Below are 25,080 nucleotides of genomic sequence, written 5' to 3'. Positions count from 1 at the left end.
AGCAGGTGCCTTTATGCAAAAATCCATTTTTTTATTAAAATCCTATCACAGGTTCTCCATAAACCTCTAACGTACCATGGCCGTGAATCACCCTGTATATTGTCTTCTCTATTTAAAATATTTGGCGGATTTTTTTATAATTAAATTAATATTCAATTTAGATTGGAGAAGGAAAACGTAAATTACTGTTTGATGCTGTTCTTGCAACGATCCAAAGTTTTTGATAATTTCTGAGAGGTTCGGCATTTTCCGGAGGTAATTTTATCTGTATTATTAAGATGCATTATTAACCTTCTTTTATTTTCGTAAATAAAACACAGTGTGTTACATACAACATACCTTATCATATAATCGAGGAGCAGACTTTCTAGATGCATTTTGCACATTTTTCCGAGTTTTGGCAAATAAAGAAAAAGTGCTACCCTTTTTTCCAGAAACTTACCGCAAAACTAGTGTACTTAAAAAATGGCTAGAAAATCATAATGATAGTACACCTACATGTGAAAAATCTAGTTTTGATGATATCTGAAAAAATTAAAAGAACTCTTAAGACGTGAAATTTCTCTTTATTTTTCTGCTACCACGGTCCGTATCCCAAACTACCAGTTCCACTCATTATTTTAAGTAGTATTATTCAAAAATAGAGAAGTTGTAGTACAAAAAAATACTCTTCATCTGGCAATGACAAACAAACAGCAGTATATCAACAGCACAAAAGGACATAGTGCGTGTGTCTGTTTGTCTACCACCAATTGATATACTGCACATAGAAAGTCTAAGATATGTTTGCCATTTAATTCGAATGGGATGAAATGAATTTAGAATGTCGTTTCTGACATAATAAATATTGTAACTCTGTGTATGTAGTTGTAGTTTGCAATGCCGTTTTGGTTGAAAATATTAAAAAATGGACAAAATGCATTTAGTATGTCTCCTCCTCCTAATTATTATAACACATTATGAAATCCCTAAAATATATTAAAAACTATAAAAACAGTAGTGTGAAGGGTGAAGCAAAAAACTCATGACCATAAAGGTTGATTCTCACTATACCACCCGTTTCCATTTCTTATCCATTCCATATCCCTTCCGTATTTTGTATTGTATTGACGCTATACGTAATAGACCGAGAGCTGGCTACATAAAAAACCTTATCATCGTTACATGGCTAATTTTTCTTGTGAAGTCTCCTTATGTGTAGCCATTATGAAATAGTCATGTCTGCCAGCACGATCCCGGGGCTTAAAGCGGGGGCGGCCAATCGAATGGGTGAAATTTTTACACTAAAAATATTATAGGTACACGAGTTATAATTGCCAAAGAGCTTTTATTTATTATTAAGAAACGTGGAAAATTGATGGCAGACATTTTTCTCCTAGCTAAAATGCCGGCAGACAACGCGAAAGAGGCATGAAATTTTAACAAAGAAAATAATTGCATACATGCATGCCGATTGGTGGAATGTCATATTTATTTACTTAAAAAGCCGTATGCAGAAGGGCAGATGAAAAAAATCGTGGCTCAATCAGCTGTAGACAGTTATCAAAAGCGCGATATTACTCTACAGGGTGAGTCTTGGATAAGTGCAAATATGTTCGGAGCTGGTATCTCGACAAAAGAAATATATTTTCTCTTTACCGTTTTTCAAATGAGTCCAAAATATCCGTTCAAGTTTGAAAATTTAAAAAGACATTTTTAGAAAGATTTATGAGTCACCTGTTTTTTTTTTCTGTATTTGCATCCATTCTTTTAGTGTCATAACAAGGTCGTAACCATAGAGTAAAGCCGTAAGCATGGTAGATTAAAAAATTATACCGTGGGTAAATTTGCGGTGAACAGGCAGTTGTACAAAGTTCTCTAAAATATAAAGGAACATTTTTAAAAAATGCACGATTTTCAAGGCGGGTAGCTTTTCCTGAAAGCGCTAGAGTAATATCGCGCTTTTGATAACTGTCTGCCGCTGATTTAGCCACGATCTTTTTGTCTGCCCTTCTGCATACGGCTTTTAAAATGAATAAATATGACATTCCACAAATCGGCATGCATGTGAGCCATATTTTTTTCTAAAATTTTATGCCTGTGTCCTTTCGCGTTGTCTGCCGGCATTTTAGCGACAAGAAAAATGTCTGCCAACAATTTTTCACGTTCCTTAATAATAAATAAAAGTTATTTTCGCAATTATAACTCGTGTACCATATAATATTTTTAGTGTCAAAATTTCACCCTTTCGATTGGCCGCCCCCGCTTTAAGCCACGGGATCGCGCTGGCAGACATGACTATTTCATAATGGCTACACATAAGGAGACTTCAAAAGAAAAATTAGCCATGTAACGATGATAAGGTTTTTTATGTAGCCAGCTCTTAGACTATAAGCTTCCGTTCCGTATCAGTTCCATACTTTTTATTGTACAATTTATATCATTACAAAAGTTTTATTTTAAAAATTTATATCTTTTGAAAATGGTAATAGGTTTAACAGAGGTAAAAAAATAAATAAATATCACCAAAAATAATAATAATAATAATATAAAAATTAAAATACAAGACTTTATAGTCAACACTTCATAAAATAAATCAATCTTTTGTTTGGTTAGTTTTAACTAAGTAATTTACATTATATTGTTACATATTCTGTCCATGAGGAAGTCTATTAGACCATGACCGAATAAAGATCTTTATATATAGATTCAGACTGATTATAGAAGTCTTACCACATGTTTCGAATGATATTAAGCAACAGACAATCATTAGAGAGATATAGTGATTAAAAATAAATTTAAACAATGGTATTTAACTATCCGTAGAACTTAAATTGCCTCAGTTGTATATACTGCAAAAACTTATAAATTTTCAGTTATTCTATAGGCAGTTTATTAAAAGTCGCTTTGATTATTAAGTATTTCCTTATTTCATAATTTTTATAACCTACATACGTCTAAAAAACTATACAAATTACATGAATAACATATAAAAATATAGTGTAGATAATTTTTAAACCATTTAAAATCTGAAAAATTTTTATTCAATTTACCAAAAGGTATATTTTTTAAATCTTTCAACATAAGTACTTTCTGTAATTTATGATCCATGGATAATCTAAATGGGTACCAATATATTTAAAATTTTATTACGAATGTAAAGAAGGAGTAAAAACACGTAATAGGGAAAAAAATATATAGTACAAAATAGTGATTGTTATGTAATGTCTACTGTAAGCGAAATGGTAAAATAATTTATTGTGATCCTGACATGAAAATTGGTTGAATACCTCTATGGTTTAATAGTAGTAATACCGTTATTCGTAATTTCTTGGGATTCGATCGTGCACAGGCATGGTCGGGGTGTGTTATTAATTATACAAGGTGGTCAACATAGAACAGGAAATTATACTGAGGTGGCAAAATACACTCACCGGCACAAAAAAAAATTAAAATTTGTTAATTGTTTAATGTTTTTAAATTCTTGTGTACCAATTTTGATGATTTTTTTTAAGCAATCTCTAGCTAAATTATTTGACTTTTCAGTATCTCTAAATTAAAAAAGAAAGTCTCCATCTCTCAATTATACGAGGAAAACAAAATGTTGATATTTTGGTAAAAGTTTGAAACTAGTTTTCTAGATTTATAAATACCTTGTCTAATCTGGCGTACAAGGCGTTTCCTCTTAGGACTATCAAAATTAAACAAGGTATATCCTGGTCTACTACAGGCTTGCGTATATCTGCAAAGAACATGCGCTCATTATCTCACCTTAAAAAATTCACGGACAGCGTCTTTTTTCATAATTACGTGAAACTTTATAGAAGGGTTTATCGTAAGACTATAAAAGCTGCCAAGGACATTTATTATAATGGGAGGCTAGTCAAATCCGGTAATGTTGCTAGGTAGACTTAGGCTATTGTAAATTACTTAAGGAATAAGACTTCTTCGTCTGGCACAGTCTTTAATTCACTTGAAGATTTAAACACTTACTTTGCTAATGTGGCTAAAAATTTAGTGAACACCATAACTCCTTCCCGTGATTCGCTTTCATATATCCCTAAAGCAAATGAGAATTTACACAGTTTCTTCTTCACGCCCGTAGCATTAGATGAGCTCCGTAGTTCAATTAAAAGTATTAAAAACAAATCCTCATCTGGGACTGATGGGCTTACTCTCAAAATGTTCTCTGAACTTCCGGAATGCACATTAATCTATCGTACTACTTTAATTAACGAGTCATTCTAAAAAGGAGTTTTTTCAAACTGCCTTAAGACAGCAATAATTATTCCTCTGCATAAAGGAGGAGATCAAGATCAAGCTTTGAACTATCACCCAATTGTACTCCTGCCCACATTATCTAAGATCATTGAAAGATTGGTTAAAAAAAGGCTTCTATCTTTTCTCCTTAAATATAAAGTACTTACTACCCATCAATTTGGATTTCTAAGTAACAGTTGCACAAATGAAACTATGTTCGACCTTTTTAATAATGTATACTCTAGCCTGAATAACCATCACTCTACAGCTACAATTTTCTGTGATTTCTCTTAGGCTTTCGACTGTGTAAATCATAATATCTAAATTAACAAATTGCAATACTATGGATTCAGGGGAGTACCGCTCAAATGGCTTAAGTTATATCCTCGCAACAGAAGGCAGCTTGTGAGGATTGATACGTCTATGTCTTCTTGAAAGCCTATAGCATGTGGTGTCCCTCAGGGTTCGGTACTTGGCCCTATTTTGTTTCTGGTGTTTATCGACGACATTGCAAATCTAGACATTAGCGGTAAAATCTGCCTCTTTGCGGACGATACTAGTTTCACTTGGAGCGGCCCAGATGTTACGGCACTATGTAATACTGAGATGAACCGCCTATTTAAAAATAGACATATTTCTTTAAATCTAAAATATTCAGTTTTAAGACACTCTGTATACATAAATAAAATTATTGATTTTTAAAATATTATTCGCAAAAGTAGGGAGAGGGAAAGAGGCGACGACCAGAGATGATAGTTGTAAGAGGATTAGTTGGATTAGTTTTGAGATTACGATTCGAGACGCATTGATGTTATTTTTGGTTCTTGAGTTTTGTGACAAAGAATGTTATTAAAGGTAAAGTAAATATTTTCTCATTATTTAACTAATGTTAACTAAAGCATATATTTTATTTTTCTGTTCTAATATTCTGTATTAAAGTTTTTCCTTGTTTATTTCATCTGAGAATTATATCATATAACATGTGTATGTATTTAATGGAATCTATTTATGCTGTAAATTATTTCAGTTTAAAAGTAATCTAAATACAATAATGTGCTGTCCAGTCGTGTCGATGTTTGTGGTTCCGATGTGAGAACAAGGGCCTTGTTGAATTTACTAATACTTTTCGACCGTGACTGGGCGAATATCTTAGCTCGCAGGGGGCAACTATATAATAAGCAATAAGTAAAATAAGCAATAAATATAATATTAAGATATTTACACCAAACATCCAACTTTAGCTTCGAGATCCGAAACCAGGACCTTAGTACCTGCAGGCGGCGACCTGCTAACTAACCAAACACTTTTCAGTTTTGAATGATATAAATGTGACATGTTTTGAATGTATAAAACTACAAACCTTGGTATGAGGACAGCTTCTATATTATTATTATTTCTCTTTTATTAAAGTTAAGGACAGCATAGTTAGAGTCTCTGGAATAGTGATCATGGTTTTCTCTGCCGTGCTCTTTTACATGTGAATTCCAGGCAGAGTACGGCACTCTTTTCATTTCATTTAATAAAATAAGTAGGGCTATTTACAAATTTGGCGTTTTGTTTACATAACCTATTCTCCTCAAATTTCCCAAAATATTGCTTCTGTCGAGGCGCATCCGAGGTAATCACAATAAAAAAATATTTAACACAACGTAGGTTCCTTTCTTTCATTTAAATTTCTTGTTATACAGTTGGCCAAAAATATTACCTCTTCAACTTTGTTGACGAATTTGGGTTGTTACACTACAATACTATATCCACTGACTTACGCACTTTAAATCTTGGTGCGATATTCTAATCTCCTATGCCTCAATCTACCAAAAACTAAAGTTTTGTCATATAAAAGTACTATATACAACCTTTTGTGCTTAATAACACCACTATTGACGTCGTGGACTCTGTGAAATTCTTATAGGACTTGTTATAGATAACTCGTTAAAATGGGACTTGCACATCGAAGCTTTATCAAAGAAACTATAAGCGCTGCCTGTTTTGCGCTATGATCAGTTTCTAAGGAACTTATCAACCTCGAAGCCTAGAATAGCCAATTATGCCCTTTTTGAGTCACATCTTCGTTATGCCCTTCCATTCTGAGGTACTTGCTGCGCAATAAAATTTGATCGTATTTTCAAACTTTAAAAGAGAGTAGTTCAATATTTATTGGGACTGAACAGTAGAACTCACTGCCAGAATTCCTTTAAAAATTTCAAAATACTGACTCTTACTTCTTTATTCATTTCTACTGAAGTATTCGCTATTGCTGCTTTATAATTGATCATGAATTTTTGAACTTAAAACAATATCAGCTAGAGTAACTGGCCAACAGACAATGTTAATACGATTTTTCAAATACAGTAACATAGAACTAACATATGTAAATCATAGACACTATTTTTTAGCTCTGTTGACTAGGACCAAAAGCAAAGGCATAGTTTTAATGTAAAAAATACGAAAAAATGGTGCCTTCTTCAAAGGTGAATATCTCAAAAAAAGCTATTGAGAGAATCAAAAAACAAACCATCAAGAAAATTTACACCTAGATGATAAAATTATTTTTAAATTTCATGTTTAGTTAACGTACTCCACAGGGTGATTTAAATTTTCTCCAAAATATCAACAATTTGTTTTCTCTCGTATAATTGACAGATGGCAACTTTCATTTTTAATTTAGAAAGAAATACTAAAAACTCAAATAATTTAGCTACAAATTGCTTAAAAAAATCATCAAAATCGGCCCACAAGAACACAATATACAGGGTGTTTCAAAACAAATGCGAAAAACTTTAGGGGGTGATTCCTTGTTCAAAATAAAGGGTAGTTTGCTTTATAAACGTTGGGTCAAAAGTCAACCATTAGGGAGATATCGCGGTACAAAGATGGCGGAAAAATAATGTTTTTATTTTTTATCTTGAAAACGAAAAGAGATAGACTAATGAAATTTTATGGAAGCATTACTGTTATGAAAATACACTTTCAGGTAATTTTTTTACTTTTTTAAAATGAGTGGAAGGGGTTGAAATAAACTACCCCTATCATTCTTGTTAACGAAATTTAAAGAAAAATCTTATCAAACACATGCAAATGCTTTAATTTGGATAGTTTAGTTTCTTTAGAAACTTTTTTACCTCTTCTGTTTTTTTGATAAAACTCACCGATTGGAAATTAAAAAGTAAAATGTAAAGCATTACATGTCAGGACAAACAACATTTTTAGATTAAGAATCTAGTGATAATAACGATAATAATAATCATCTAGATAATAACGTATTGCAGTAGAGTAATGTCAAATAAAATAATATTAGGAACATCCTAAAAAGTAACAGCGGCAGACTAGATTTTTTCCTAAAAAAATTACAGCAGCCCACTAGATTCTTTATCAGAAAATGTTTTTTGTCCTGACATGTAATGCTTTACATTTTATTTCTTAATTTCAAATCGGTAAGTTTTCTCAAAAAAATACAAGAGATAAAAAAGTTTCTAAACAAACGAAACTATCCAAATTAATTTTTTTGCATGTGTTTGATAAGATTTTTCTTTAAATTTCGTTAACAAGAATGATAGGGGTAGTTTATTTCAACCCCTTCCACTCATTTTAAAAAAGCGAAAAAAATTACCAGAAAGTGTGTTTTCATAACAGTAATGCTTCCATAAAATTTTATTAGTCTATCTCTTTTCGTTTTCAAGATAAAAAATAAAAACATTATTTTTCCGCCATCTTTGTACCGCAATATCTCCCTAATGGTTGACTTTTGACCCAACGTTTATGAAGCAAACTACCCTTTATTTTGAACAAGGAATCACCCCCTGAAGTTTTTCGCATTTGTTTTAAAACACCCTGTATAATACTCTAAAATACATGAAAATTTTAAGGTGCCCGTTTTTCGTGAGGGTGTAATACTAATCTCGCTACAACACCAATTCTAAACATAACGAACGATTTTCAGAGCCAAAGAAACTGTTCACGGCATTGAAACCATTGATTGTTTTTTTAATTGAATCAAAATATCGAAATATCTGTGGACCTGACCCAAAAATAATTCTCACCTTAACACTAGCAGGTCAAGGGTTTCGAAAAAAGGTACTGATTTGGCAACAGCCCGTTTTTTTTTTCATTATCATTAACGTCATTACGAGGAAAACCGCTAAAATATGTGTCAGCTGTCGAAATTTCTATAGGCATCGTTGAGTGTGGGCGTGACAGCGATGTTGATCAGATTTTCGATCAAACGCTGCGGCGTCTACGCGTATGACCTGATAAGAATAATGAAACAATTAAATTAGACCTTAGATCATCGAAATAATAGAAACTTTTTTCAATGTTGATGTTGCATAATTTAAATGTCACGTCATATGAGGGCAAATCAGGTTTTGTTCTCATAGATTTTAGAGCAAATAGAAACATTTTTTTGATATCTTGTAGCCAACAAAATTCGTACTTTACCTAATACATGTCTAGAAATGTAATGGAAAAAATTGTAAAAATTGTTTTGTTTTGATTTTATTTTATTTCCATTTTCAACGCTCTTAAAATAATAATAAATAGTCATAAAATTTTGATAATTTTAGAGTTTGTAGAAAATTTTATGAACTTTTAGAATATATAGATAGGCCAGGATATACAGGGTGTTTCAAAACAAATGCGAAAAACTTCAGGGGGTGATTCCTTGTTCAAAATAAAGGGTAGTTTGCTTCATAAACGTTGGGTCAAAAGTCGAAAAAATAATGTTTTTACTTTTTATCTTGAAAACGAAAAGCGATAGACTAATGAAATTTTATGGAAGCATTACTGTTATGAAAACACACTTTCTTGTAATTTTTTCACTTTTTTAAAATGAGTGGTAGGGTTTGAAATAAACTACCCCTATCCTTCTTGTTAACGAAATTTAAAGAAAAATCTTAAGAAAATATACATTTCCATGACTTTTTACGTAAAAAATGTCTCTTGATTAGTCAATACATGTCATTATTGACAAAAAATAAGCACACGTTGAATAGAGTTATTTGACTGAAATAATAAATTTTTATTTTTTAAAATTAATCATAAATTTTTCTGCGAAAAAATGATGATTAAACAGTTTCTGTTGAACTTTTGGCACAAAAAGATTTAAAATTTAAGATTTCAGTCTAATAACTATTTGGTCAACATGTTTAATTTGTCAATGATGACAGGTATTGATAATTTCAATTTCAAATATCTCGAGAACCATTACTCGTAGCTATTTTTACCAAGAGAACTTTTTTTATGTAAAAAAAGTTGTAAATGTACATTTTTTACTCAGCAGTTTTATACAGGTTTGGATGAAAAGTTATTACTCTTCAAACAAGTTAAAACATATGTAGGTGGCGCACTCTACAAGTAGGAGTCATATTTACATGAAAATCAAATTTCTAATGTCCAAAAACTCCCAAACACCAATTTTCATCCAAATATTGACGTTAGTTCTTAAATTATTTGGAAAAAATAGAAATAAAAATGAAATTTCTACACCGTGTATCTCCGAAATTAAGCATTTTAGGACATACATTTATACGAAATTTTTTACTTATTTTAATTTCCAGAATATGCTGCCGAAGTTTCCGAAATACAGTTCGGACCACCCTGTATAGGTAGATACAGGATGCTCTATTAGTCCGAAGAGTCTAATATCGTCGTTGTTAACGAAGATAAAAAAGTTTTAAATAAACGGTAAAAACTGACATAAAACTTGTCAAAAATTGACACTAATTATAGAAAGATTAAAAAAGAAAATATGGTTTCCAGACACATGTATTTATATTTAACCATTTAAAACCATTTTTAATCAATCATCATTATCATCACTTTCAGCTTATTCAACAATTTCCAATTATAGGAGGCTAACTCTCTTTTTAGTTGAGTCCATTGTTGTCTATTGTTGCATAGCCATTTATCCCTGCTAATTTCCTAATATCATGGTCCCATCTCAGGATTGGTCTTCTTCTAGGTCTCTTAGTTCCTCGTGGGTAACATGCTGTAATATTTATGGTTCATCTGTTCAGTTGTCCGTTCTTCTTGCCAGGTGTCTTGACCATTGCCATTTGAGGGATTTGATTCTGTGGATCACATCAATTACCTGGGTTTTTTGTCGCATCTACTCTATTTTTTACGGTTTCTCTTGGTTATTCCCAGCATAATTTCGTTCCATTGAGCGTTGTGCGACCTGCAATTTCCTTATGATGTCCGTTTTAAGTGTCCAGGTTTCGCATGCCTAGGACATGACTGGTAGCACACATTCGTCCAATGTTGGTTGGTTGCGTTCTTCTTTAGATATAGTGACATTCTAGATTTGAATATGATTGAGTTTCGTCCATAAGTACTTTATGCTAACTTAATTCTTCTGTTGATTTCTGGTAGTAGAGATCCCGAGCTGTGTATTAGTTATCCCAAACATATAATATATTTTACTATTTCTAGTGTTATGTTATTTATTAGAATTAGAGAAAAGTTATTTTTATTCAATATAAAAATAAATTACAACCTTTTTAAGGCCAACTAGCAGTAAGCGCCATAAAATATAAAGAAGAATATAGGCAAAGTAATGACATCTAAGGCTGGACCTAGCCAAGATTATCATCGATTATTCGATTGTATTTTATCAATTTATCTTTATATCGATTATATTAATATTTTTAATTGAAAATATATATTTTTTTTAATTTAGTTAACTTGGTTTATCTTGTTTGATGTAAATTTTAAGTTACATATGTTATTTTCGTTTTTTTTTCTTAGCTTGTTGTTTTGTTTGCATTGCATTTTTTTTTCTTAGCATGTTAATTTTCTCATAACTAATACATATATAATAATTTGATATTATTTTCAATTAAAACTCAACTTTTTATGTAGGTTACTTGGGGCTGAGCCCTTAACATTTTGAGCTGGATTGTCCATGATAGTAAGATCCATAATTACTTATGGAGCAGTTACTTGGTACACAAAACTAGAGCAACGTCCGACAAGGCTAAACCTGTGCAAAGTCCAGAGACTGGCATGTATCTGCATCACAGCCATGAGAACCTGTCCAACAGCATCAATGGAGGTCATTCTAGATCTAACACCGCTGCACATTGTCATCGGTAAATATGCCAATGCGACAATGATTAGAATGGTCACTAACGGGGCCAATATTGGGAGAATTGTTAGATCAGGGGCTTGGAACACCCTCAAAAAGGAGATACCACTCCTCCAACTCTCACTTGGTGACATACCAAGAATGTACGACTTTGAGAAACACCTCAATGTAATATTGAGCAATAAAAAGAAATGGAAGAGAGAAACGCTTCTTCTGCAGTTAAAAGACCATACCATAACGTAGTATACTTATGCTCCCAAAAGCAATGCAGAAACAGGGATCGGAGTATTAGAGCCCAGAACTAAATTCTCAGAATCAATGGGCATCTACCCTAGCATTATAAAGGCAAAAATATAGGTACGCTATCAAAAGATGTGTACAACTTATCTTAGATAGGAACTATCAGAAACAAGAAATAGCCATCTTATCTGATATTCAAGCAGCGTTAAAAGCGATCAACTCAGTATCAATCAATTCGAAGTTGGTCAAAGAATGCATAGAAAAGCTGAACAAATTAGGTAAAGAAAGTCCTCCTACTCTGAGTGCTAGCTCACCAAGCGATAGAAGGTAATGAGAAGGCAAATAATCTTGCAGAAAAGGAGTGAACACTCCCCACTAACTGGACCAGAACCGTTCTGCTCCCAAGTGGAAACCAACTAAAAACGGAACTCAAGAACTTGGAAGACTCCATCCGTAACCTGGAATGGGAATCCTCCAACGGTAAGTAACACTCAAAAATGTTTCTAAGAACTTACGACCAAGAAAAATCAAAGACTTACCTTGATTTAAATATAAACTATCTTCGGATTGTACCGGGGTTTTTAACAGGACACTGTCTCCTCAATGAACACCTCAGTGTATTAAAGCTTAGGAAAAACGGCTAATACACATTCTGTGAGGAAAAGGGAGAAACACCAGAACACCTCATCACTGAGTGCGCCGAGACGGCAATCATTCGTGCCATAATATAACTCCAGAAAGAGGGGGGACACAATAGATCTGTAAGGTCGCAGTGATTACCCCCCTCTCACTCATTCTACATTCTACATGAATATGACTTTTGAAAACCATCCCTTGCTTTTTGATTTATAAACTGCACCATAATTGAAAAAAAATTTGGTAGTACCGAAAGTACCGAACAAAACTGGAAATCCCGGTTCCTTAGAGCTTAGAGGCATAGTACCCAAATTTCCTATTCAGGAAACCATAATTAATGCACAAGTTTGCCCTAATATATAATAGTTTTCGAGATTCCAAAGGTGGGGGTCGAATTTCAATAACCCTGTGTATATATATCATGGTCTAAAGGTGTAGGTGATATTTCCACTCTTTTATTTGGTTTTACAACAAGTAGTTAATTCGAAAGGCGTGAATTTTACGCAATCTTACTGTAATTAAAGTAATTAGCACTGAATTTTTGTGTAGCAATGGGTATGGTTTACTTATTCTAAACAGATATATTTTAACAGAGCCATTCCTAATCTGCCCCATAATGTTATTTTTAAAAATCTGTTACACATCATTAAGCATATTTTTGGTCAATTATTTATTTAAAGTAGTTAGATAATTAGTAATCAATTAATTATTATTTACCAAATTAATATAATATACATTATAAATATTTATCTCTTGTAATATCATGTTAATGATATGCATTTCCTGTGTAGGCTTTCAAGGTAGAAAAGTTATCATGTGTGAATAACTAATCGAAAAAGACAAAAGTTTTTGATAAAACTAAGAACTCGGTAGTGTGACACATTTTTATTTTATTGTATACCTTTTTCCTTCTAAGATATACAGGGTGGTCCGAACTGTATTCCGGAAACTTCGGCAGAATATTCTGCAAATAAAAATAATTAAAAAAGTTCCCATTAACTTAACGTTAATTAACGTTTTGGTCAGTTCATTTTATCTGTGCCGTAGTTATGGAGTGTAGAGATGAGGAGAAATATCTCTTATGGGACTTTATTTGAAAAGTGGTCACAAAAATGGGAAGAATAAGTATTTACCAAATAACCACAGTAGCGCTAATGACGCATAAAGCTAAAAAATCAAAAAACTTACCATAGATAGGAGAATAAAAGTAACATAACAAAACATTAACCAAAAAAGCTTTGTTTTTATTTTTTAGAATATAAAACACTTATTTTTATATATTACAGGCCCAGTTCTATTGCTGCTGAATAAAAATCGATAATTTATTTCATGGGAAATGAAAATAAAATTTGTATTTTTTGAAACCTGCGCCTTCACGTCAAATATCTATCTCTTGTAAACCATTTCCTGTTTTAAAAATTTTTGGCGCATATTTTAAATTTTAGGTTTTTGCTACAACAGCGCCATGTAAGGTATTCCTTTTTTTATGACCATTTTTTAATGCACGAAGATATTTCGCCTTACCTCTACACTCCATAGCCGTAGTCAAGAACGATGGATTCGACAAACAACTTGTTAGCAATGGCGGCCGGTAACTGCGATAAAAAATAAAATCCAGAAAAGGAAAATGGTGCAATGCGCCGAAAAATTATATAATGGTTAAAATATCTGTCTATCTAAATATTGTACCAACAAAACTGGACAAAACTGGACGGAACACTCCCATACACTGCTGTTTTTAACTGATCAGTCCTACCCGTTCGGTTATAACCGTGCAAAATAACCGAAGTGTATGGGGCTCTTAATCATGATTACAAAACTCTCTTCAAAAACTAACATAACACAAGAACCTCCATCTTGATTATATTTCTTCCTTTTTTCTTTTCATACACAAAAAAAACTTAAGGAATATATGATTAATAATTTATAAAAATCAAATTAAATAAACATATACTTCCTGCATCTATTCTTAGACGAGAATGTCTTTGAAATTACAATCCAAACAAAATAAGTTATGTTTAGATGCTGATTTACGCTATTAAGATACGTATGTGTTAAATACCAAAAATGTATGTTAGAAGGATGTCCTTAAAATATAAATCACATAAAAAATTTAAGTTCATTGAAACACAGTATTAATAAAGTATCCAAGACATATCTTGGATGTTATATTTAATAGTGTGCTTTATTCTTAATATTTCGTTACAAGTAAATATGCTATACCGGGTGCGTCTCAAAAGTGGCCCACCCCCTATAACTTTTTTATTTTTTCAGATAAAAAAAAGAGATTCGGTAAGTTAGTATATGACATAAATTAGGATTGATTTACGTATTCATTTGTTTTTGGTCATTTCCTGTTTCACCGGAAATGATTAGAACTTTTGATTTTTAAATGGCACTCTCTGTATTTTTTTACTTTATTCGATAGAAAATGACATTCTGAAGAGAATGACATTTTCACTTATTAAAAACTCGTATTTTAAACTTCAATCTAGAGTGCCATGACTATGTTAAAAACACTAATGTTTAATCAAGGAGCCTTGGAAAAATACATTTGATAGTCTAATGTTTTAAGCGCCTTGTCCTGACCGGTTAAAAGATGCCCAAATCGTATTTTTAATCATATCTCAATTTTTTCAAATGTAACGAGGGTGGCTCATTAGCATATTTGGAAAAAGCATTTTTTACGAATAATTAGATTACTTACTAGATTAGATAATTTATTAATAGACCTACGACACACTTGGTATTCGAGTCAATTTTTCGTCATGAACCGCATGTTATAATTTCAAATAAACCATATGCTCAAATATCAAAAGTTGACATATGATATGTCATTCTATTCAGAATGTCATTTTCTATAGAACAAAGTAAAAAAAGACCGAGGATGACATTTGAAAATCAAAAGTTGTAGTAATTTCCGGTGACATAGGAAGTGACCGAAAAAAAATTGAATACGTCAAGCAATCCTAATTTATGTCATATACTAACATACCAAATCTCGCTTTTTTAACTGAAGTAAAAAAGTTGGGTGAGGCACTTTTGAGACGAGACGCACCCGGTATACCAATATTAAATTAAAAATACCAAATATTCAGAGCTATAGATTTTGAGAATGTTATCCTTTTTGCAGAAAAGTGTATCGCCTTTTAGGATACATAAACAAAAAATGTGATCTGCGTTCTTTAATGGTAAATTATTGGTTAGTCAATAACAACAGTTTGATCAAAATCGGTGACTTGTCCAAAAAAGCCTCATTTCATGATCATATTTGATATCAATTAAACTTTTAGTTACGTAATCGAGGGCGCGATTTTTAAATTCATTGTTGCCAACCATGGACATATTTCGGAGCCGGGCTGACTAACTGGAATTTAAATTTCGCGCTGGGGATTCAGGTGGTAGCTCTGCTGTAAAAAATGTCATGTTGCCGCATTTATTTATTTATTTCCTGACATTTTATTCGTTTTGACACTTTAGTTTTGTATTACGAGTTTTTGGTTTAAATAAATAGTCTTGTGATACTATAAGCTTAAAAATGTTTACTAGCAGACCTTGCAGTCAAACATTGTTCTTTTTAGATCCTCTTTTAGTGCTAAGTGTACAAGATAGCTTAATAGTCGTAAAAAACTCATCATCGCGACTTTATTTTGAATAGAAAAGCGGTAGTAATGGCCCTTTATGTTCTTTACGTGCTGTGAAGAAGGTGAGTTTTGTTGATGTAAATAATAATTGTTTATACAGGGTGTTTCAAAACAAATGCCAAAAACTTCAGGGGGTGATTCCTTGTTCAAAATAAAGGGTAGTTTGTTTCATAAACGTTGGGTCAAAAGTCGAAAAAATAATGTTTTTACTTTTTATCTTGAAAACGAAAAGCGATAGACTAATGAAATTTTATGGAAGCATTACTGTTATGAAAACACACTTTCTTGTAATTTTTTCACTTTTTTAAAATGAGTGGTAGGGTTTGAAATAAACTACCCCTATCCTTCTTGTTAACGAAATTTAAAGAAAAATCTTATCAAACACATGCAAAAAAATTAATTTGGATAGTTTAGTTTGTTTAGAAACTTTTTTATCTCGGATGCTCCAGCACATTTCAGCATAAATGTACGAAGGTGGGCCTGTGGTGGGCCTCCTGTGGTGGGACTGTGTTGTGGGGGAAGAGGTGGGCCTCATTTCTGGCCGCCTCGATCCCTAGATTTGAATCCTTTGGATTTTTGTATTTGGAGATATTTAAAAGAATTAGTTTACGCTACACCAGTACAAGATATCGAAGACCTACGAAATCGCATAATTGCATCATGTGATATAATAAGAAATAATACTGGTATATTTCACCGTATTAGGGGCTCAATGTTGCGTAGGATAAATGCATGTATTACATCACAAGGTAGACATTTTCAACACTTCTTGTAAAAAATTTAATTGCTCCTGTAAAAGACGTTGTGTTTTTATTTCAGTTGCAATGTTTAAACATTATTTTTTTAACGATATTATTTTGTACTTCCTACTTTGTACGTATGAATTAAAATACAGAATCAAAAATTGTCTTGGTAAATAATTTTTAAAAGGTTGTAAAATGTAACGATTTTATTACGAAATAAAACTGTTTGACAGCAGCCCACTAGATTCTTTATCTAAAAATGTTTTTTGCCCTGACATGTAATGCTTTACATTTTATTTTTTAATATCAAATCGGTGAGTTTTATCAAAAAAACGCAAGAGATAAAAAAGTTTCTGAACAAACTAAACTATTCAAATTATTTTTTTTGCATGTGTTTGATAAGATTTTTCTTTAAATTTCGTTAACAAGAATGATGGAGTAGTCGAGGAAGTAGTATATTTCAACACCTTCCACTCATTTTAAAAAAAGTGAGAAAATTACCAGAAAGTGTGTTTTCATAACAGTATTGCTTCCATAAAACTTCATTAGTCTATGGCTTTTCGTTTTTAAGATAAAAAATAAAAACATTATTTTTCCGCCATCTTTGTACCGCGATATCTTCCTAATGGTTGACTTTTGACCCAAAGTGTATAAAGCAAACTACCCTTAATTTTGAACAAGGACTCACCCCCTGAAGTTTTTCGCACTTGTTTTGAAATACCCTGTATATTTATAATAATTGATTTATTTTTCTTTCCTAAAATATTGTGATTAAAAGAAAATATATAAAAGTGGGCAACGCTTTGCCGGTCAAGCTTAACCACGTGACTAAAAGTTTAGTTGGTATGAACTGTATGGTATATGGAAAGACTGTTGAAAAAATGCCTGTTTTGTCTGTTACTTTTTACGTTTTCTGATAAAATTGTGAAAATTTTAGCATATCTAGAAAATTTGATGTAGTTTTAGAGTTTGTAAAGATATACAAGTTTAAGTACTCTGGTTTTAAAAGAAAATTTATTTTTTAAACCCATGTTTTTGAACTATTTTTGAGGTATAGTCGCCAATTTTCGTTACATAAGATAATTTAAGAAACTACTGAAATTCGTGACATCTAAAATAAACCTGAAGTGCCTAAAGTAATATTTTAGTATGGCAAGTAAATCCAACAAAGCGTGCAATTTGTATCATTCCATTTTAACGCAACAACGCTTTAGATATTGTGGCTTTCTTAGCAAACTATAAACTAATTTTATGCACAATCGGCCATAGGCTCAAACGTTTATACAATATTCTAAAACCAGGTTTTCGTAAATACCTTTACAACAAAATAACACAATCAAGATTTATTTATAAGCCAGAATTGTAACATTTAATGACCTCATTTTTTTCACGATTTTTGTTTTTTAGAACTTTTTTGTATTTGTATTTGTTTTTTTTTTGGTTTGTTAAATAGGTACAGAAAAATAAATGTAGCATGAACAAGAATAAAACGTATATTAATATGGTGCGGCTTTAACGTGGTATAAAAATAATTTGTACCCAGAAAAATAAATAAACCTATTGGAGTTCTCTCAAATGTTTGATATTTATACCCTGCTGGCAAGCGAAACCTTGGGTCGGCGTTTACATGCATAGGAGTGAATCGCTATGGCAATCTAGTAAGTCGGAGAAAGCAAAAATACGAAGTATTTATTACCTAATCACTTAATTTGACACTAGATTCCATGCGCTTGGAATAATACTTGTGTCTGTATTCAGTACATCTTATTTTACTAAGCGTGTTGACCGTACTCTTCGTACACACGAAAATCGGCACCCAAGACCAGAAATGCCGACCCTAGTATGCACATAAAGGCGGACTCTCAGGACTCGTGTACTTGTACAAACATTTGTTACTGACATATCTATACTTGCCATGTCGTATGTGAGATTTACTTGTGCAATTATTTGTCAGTCGATGTCGCGTGAGCCCTAAGGTTGTTGCAAAAAAATGTTGTTTACAAAGATAGTATACTTGCCAAATACGCAAATATTGGCGTACTTGCCAAGTATACACGAGTCGTTAGAATTCGCCTTAATATACATTACGTTTTTTTTTGGCGTAAAAATATTAGTTTTTTTTAAACTTACCTAAATCATGCCTCTCTACGTGAAATGTATCGCGAATTTCATCCACAGTCATGTGTTTATGAATCTGGAAACCAAAAAAAAAAATAGAATCAGACAGTTAAATCTTCTGAAAAAAGCAGAAAAACCCGAAACATACATCAGGTTGGCTCATATTTGTCTAAGGATATTCAATATCGTCGTTGTTGAGGAAGATATGAGAAAATATTTTATATAAATGATGTACGATTTATGAAGGTGTATATCCGAAAATCATTTTGTTGTATACGGGATGTCCCAAATAAAGTAATCATTGTTAGTTTATTAAACTGCAACTCTCATTATTTTTCTGCAAGCAGCACACTATTTCTCATTTAATAAAACTATTTCTCATTTAATAAAACTAAATTAAAACTTGGTTAAAAACAGTAAAAGAGTGTATCATATTAAGTGTTATATTAAAGGTTTCGCAGATATTCGCGATATTCTTTTACCTATGGTTCTTTCAACGTTAAAACACCAGACAAAAGCATTAGGTGGGTTTGATAAAATTTACTGCTGAAAGAGCCATATTATTTAATATAATACAGCGATTATCTGCAAAGCCGTTAAAAATTAATAGTTGTTAGGAACACTTTAAATACAAAAATGTTTATTTTTTAATTCTGCATCTAAAAGAAATATAATGTAGACGGTGTTGCATTTAAAATTTAAAACAGTTGTGATATAGCAGTTTAAATATTGTGAAGTTTGCCACGCCTTAAAAAATATCCTGTTATGTGAGTTTTCCTTCACGGATTTATTCTGTTATCCTTGGTGTTTAGGAAAATATAGATAAGTGAAAATAAAGCAAGTGGAGTAATTCATTTCTGTTTTAACCACTTTTTGGATATAAAGATAGTATAGTATAACTACTATATGCAAAATTTTATTCTCAATCAGTTTTGAACCTAAATATGAGGGTTGCAATATAGAAATCTTAGAACTTTATCGATACCTATCTTTTTTATCTACCTTATTTTGTATACAACAAAATATGTTTAAAATATGCACGTTTATAAACCAAGCACCATTTATATTTTTTCATGCCACCCTGTATATGAAAACCTAATATACTAAAAAGCGTGTATTGACTAATATTATTTCAACAATGTTTTACAAGGAAACAACCAGTTATTGTTTACACATTAAAAGTAACATTTTTTATCGAATATTTTACCAAATGTATACAGAAAATTTAAATTTTAGTATAGACTCTCTGCCACTCCCAACAAAAATTATTAAAAATCACACCTATAGACTACAAGAATATGCAAATCAACAGGCATTTGTTTTCACTCTCGACATGTGCATAAATTTAAATTTTTGTTTTGATTTCTTCTTTTTCTTCATTTTCTTTTTCGTTGTTTTAGTCATATCTTTTACAGTTCTTTTACCTGAGAAAGGGTCAAGGGGCTGAAGTGATTTTTTTTTCGAAAAAAAGCAAATATATAACTCAATTACCTTTGAAGATAAAGAAACTTTTTTAGGCTATGCTTTTACACGTATACAGTGGCATCCAGAAATTCAACCAATTATTTCAAAATCCAATTCTTTCAATCACCGCTAGTAGTCTTTCAAATCTCGACGTGTCTCGACTGTGTATTTGAGATACACATAATATGGATGGACCATAATGTTACATAAACACCTTTAAAAATCTATGACGTTTTTTTTTCACAAAAATGTCCGAAATTCGGATTAATGAAAACTAAACAAACGTTTTGATATTTTAACTTAACCAATTTACCTCTTTTTGTTTCCTAGCCTACTACTATAATTTCTAGATCATAGAATGCTAGAATCCTAGGCGGTCGCCTAACATGATTTGTTCTTATATCTCCCGTTAGAGAGAAAATGGAAAGTGGCAGTTTGGCGCTGATATTTTGAAAATTTTGTGCTCTATTTCACAGTGCAAAAAGAAACATACCATGCTATTTTTTTTTTATGCAAATGCGCCATATCTGTTATGATGTCAAACAGCTCCCCTTAGCGGCCACGAAAAAATATATGGAAACAAAATTTATACTGGAGATCATTAGGGAAGAAAAGCTCTTTTAAACGAGCCCTAGCTTATTTAAATCGGCTAACCTAAACCAGAGTTATCCTTTTGGATAGTTATTTTAATAAAAGCAAGTTTAACCTTCCCCCACCACTTTATTTTATGATATAGAGCAAAATACTCTATATCAAAAAATACAAATTTGCAATGGATTACAATATAAAATACCTCTTAACCTATATATTTTTGAGAAAAATTGATTAGCCATCACAAATGCGCCCCCAGCGGATATTTTTCCAACTTGAAATTAATTTCCCAGCGATTTCTCTCCAGCAAAGGCTTAAAAGCGGACAAAAAAAAAATATTTTCCTTACCCATGTTTTTTAATAATTTATTTATGGTGATTAAATTTCTGGCTAAATATAGTATCGTAGTATCGTAATTATATGACCAATATAACCTATATTTTCGTAATCTGAGTGTTGTAATTAGTTAATAACATTAGTTTCTTCTGTATTTTTCAAAAGAGTTTTCATAAAATTCAGAAAAATATGGTTAAATACATATACAGTCCTAGAATTTTCGAAATTTTAAAGCTTTTGAAAAAATACTTTTTTTTATTCTCCCGCTGTTTATTGACCTCTATTTAATAAAAGAAGTTCCTTTCTTGCAAAAATGCGAGCTTTTCAGATGTAAGGTCAGACAGACTCCATTGCAAATCGTTTATCCTTCATTGTATTTAACCAATTACCAGAAAGAACAGTTTCCGTCTTAAGAACTGGCAGAAAAAATCTACAATTGTTCTGTGTATATAAAAAATAGTTTTTCGGTATATCACAACCTTGTTTTGTATAGGATAGGTAAAGCTGATTTACATAACACTCTCTCAATTTCAGCATCATTTGCAATTTTCTTGGTTGTCACTAATAAATAGATTGTTTAAAACAATATTCTTACAGAAAACCTTGATCACATAAAGCATTAGATATTTCATGAAAAGTGAATAAAAAACATTGTAATTCAGGAAAAATGAGGAATAATAATGTTAAAAGACTTCCTAGATGGCATAAGATTTTATTCTTCTACTTCAGTCTTTTGTGTTTGGTAGTTTATCAAATCACAAAACAAAGAACTGTAAAGTTTGCATATATAATTAATTCTTAATCGCAATTTAAATAAAATTAAACATAATTAATTATCATTTGTGTTTCCTTGGCGATTGTTTAGCTAATAGAATTTCTATGTTAAAAGATATACAATAGTAAAAAACATATGTTTCTGACAAATTTTATTTTGTTTTTTTCTGGTACTAAATGTTTTTATCGAGCATTTAAAGCAAGTCCAGAGTTTAAATTGTTTTTTGATGTAAGGTGGCAAATTAGGTCCAATTTCATTTTTTTATAGGTTTTGTTTTTTACCCATGTTTTTTATAGGTTCCCAAAATGTAACCATATATAGCTTTAAATTATCTACTTTATTTAAGAAATGTGTTTTTTTCAAACCTTTGCTATGCCTGCATTTGAACGTTTTGCCTGCATTTGAACGTAGAACTTCTTAAGACCAAAACAGCTTATAATTTCTTAATCTACATCTTTTAATTGATTAATAACAGTAAATACGTAAGCCACATAAAGGCTTAAATGCTTTATTCTTGTTCAAGAAAATTGTTTATTAGAACCCCTGTTTTCTAACGTTTTATTATGGGGGTTTAATATTTGCCTGATGGATGTAGAACTGTTGATTTGAACCAACCAAAACAGCTTATATTTTGTTAATCTACGTCTTTTAATTGGTTAACAAACAGTAAATACGTAACCACATTGGGCTGTGGGGGGTGTTCTTGGCTTCACCGGCCGGACCAAGAGGAGACTACCTCACCTACATAAATCCTACGATGGCGGAACCAGGTCAAAGGGATGCGTGACTTGATAGAGTCTCTACTGGTCTCAACCATGGGAAACCAGTTGCTTCATTGTATTCTCGTCTCCCATACGTCTACATGCGGCGGTCTCTAGAAGTGAACCGGCTAACCCCTGTGGTGATGCTGGAGAGAAATCCAAAACAACACTGAGAACATTAACAGTGCAAGTTCCAAGAGACCAACCCCCAAGGGAACTGCAAGAGAGGCAGCCGACACTTGCGCGAGACCAGCCTCCACAAGTGGCATACAAGCTACCACCTTTTCTAGCAAGGTTAGATACCCAACAAGCTACTCGACCGCATATTATATGTAACCAACAAACCAACGTCCATGATCGCGATTCGGTTCTAGGCATAGACTTAAAATAAAGTCTATGGTTCTAGGCCGAACGATGCCGTCTAGTAAATAGCATCCGTGATTCCAAATTTTAACTGCCTTAACTCCGCTGATAAACAGCAGACGATATCGTGAAATTTGTTGATTGGTTGCTCGTAATCAGCATTCAAGATCGCAAAATTCGCAAGTGCAAAATGTCTACCAAAGAATATAGTACTAAATAATATTTTGCAAAAAAAAAATAATTTGCCTCTAAACCACGAGTATATAAGTTAATAATAGATAAAGAAATTATTAGAACACGTTTCGTTAAAAAGGAAGAAATTGAGGTAAGTTACAGAAATTAACAAGAGTAATTACTCAAAACAAATTAACTTAAAAAAAAACAGATTATAAATCGAAACCAAAAAATGGCTGAAATGAATAAAGTTACAGAATGTTTTAAATTTCCAGGACATTTTTCCCAATTCTTAGAGAATAACCAGCTTTACTACGAAAATTTAAAATAGAAACTAGAAACTACACTTCTTGTAGTATCTTTGCAGGTAAAATTTAACTTTATCTAGTACAAAAAGATCAACAAGATTGTAACTTATTTCATTCTTGAATACCATACCATACCATACCATACCGCCATCACTCGCTGACGAGTATTTGACACGCATCAGAAGATGGTCACGCAAGGCTTTTTCTTTCATGAGCTTTTCTGTGACTGAAAAGTTCTCCATTCCGTTCTATTGTGAGCTGCCTCTTCCCACTCATTCTGCTTGTTAATTCCCTTTAAGTTTTCGTGGAAAATATCCTTGAACCTTTTGAGTTGTCCACCCGGCCTCCTCTTACCGTCTACAACCTCACCGTAAAGCAGAGATCTTGGTATGCGGTTTTCTTGGATTCTGCATACGTGACCAGCCCATCTTAAGAGGGACTCATTCTTGAATATTTTTATAGTCAAGGACACATCTCTTTTTTACGAAAAGTTAGGTATTAGAAATGTATATTGAGTTCTATGGAAAATATATTATAGCTCTATTTTGTTTTAAGTAATTTGCATACGTATGTAAGTTAGATGAACATAAAATAGTGCCATCTGGGAATCTATTTTTTGTTAATTTCTCGACAGGATTTTAGGTTTTACTTTATAGTTCTCTATAATAATCGAAATTTTTACGAATCCAAAGCACGTCAACGTGTATTTTTCCGTACGATCACCAAAGTTAAGCAGCAATATGCGTGGTTGTTATTGAAAGGGGTGGCCGCTTGAAAAAAACCCTTTTTTATTTTTAGCTCGTTTAATTTGTGTTGACAAACAAAATTTGCGATCCTGAATGCTGATTATGAGCAACCCATTAATAAATTTCGCGATATCGTCTGATGTTTATAAGAGGCAATGTTACTGCCTGAACAACAATTATTTGCTGTTAAGGCAGTTAAAATTTGGAATCATGGATGCTATTTACCAGACGAATTTGCGATATCGTATGCTGTTTACGCGGTATCGTTCGGCCTAGAACCGAATCGCGATCATGGACGTCGTTTACAAATATGCTACCCGGCCTGAATCAACCAGGTGGGCTCCACAAACGTTTAGCTCCAGAGGAAGCAAAAGCGAAAACACTCCTCAAAAAAGGGGAGACAACACCGGGAGGCAAGCAAGGACGTAGAACCAGCTTTGCCAGAACTCCAATTAAGGACATTGAGTTGGCGAGTCATCAACTCAAGGGAGGAGGGTTATGGTCAGGGCCTCACAATAGAAATTGACCTTAAATCCAAGGAGGCAATAGGGAAAGAGAGATATATCCTCTATTATAGATTCGAGAGAACACCGGTATCCGGATCAGAGACCAAGTTATAGAGGTGGAGAAAATGGAGACAGATCCTCCAGGATCTCCATCTCACAGGTGCTTTAGCCTCAGATAAGCTCTTCGACTGTGAAGAGCACGGTGGACCAAACCTCGACCGTGGAAGGGTGTATACCGTTGTAGGAAGTAGACTTCGGAGGAAGAACGTTCTCAGAGGAGAATGGGAAATACCCTGTCGCCCTTCATGTATGATGAGTTATAGACTGTATGATGAGTTGTAACTCAAGGAAG

The 25,080-nt window shown here is 32.4% G+C and overlaps 1 protein-coding gene across 3 annotated transcripts in view; it reads right to left on the bottom strand.

The window, feature by feature from the left end:
• LOC115882931 (venom metalloproteinase 3) overlaps window positions 1–25,080 on the bottom strand; it is a 111,453-nt gene that overhangs the window by 50,685 nt on the left and 35,688 nt on the right. For all 3 annotated transcript variants that reach the window (XM_030901195.1, XM_030901194.1, XM_030901197.1), the window contains exon 3: window positions 18,717–18,780. In XM_030901195.1, the coding sequence (XP_030757055.1) occupies window positions 18,717–18,780 (64 nt within the window). The remainder of the gene's footprint in view (window positions 1–18,716; window positions 18,781–25,080) is intronic.

Source organism: Sitophilus oryzae, unplaced genomic scaffold (genome assembly GCF_002938485.1).
Source record: "Sitophilus oryzae breed Bouriz unplaced genomic scaffold, Soryzae_2.0 scaffold_1801_pilon_pilon, whole genome shotgun sequence".
In the NCBI taxonomy this organism is placed as follows: domain Eukaryota; kingdom Metazoa; phylum Arthropoda; class Insecta; order Coleoptera; family Curculionidae; genus Sitophilus; species Sitophilus oryzae.
This window is presented reverse-complemented; position numbering and strand designations above follow the sequence as displayed.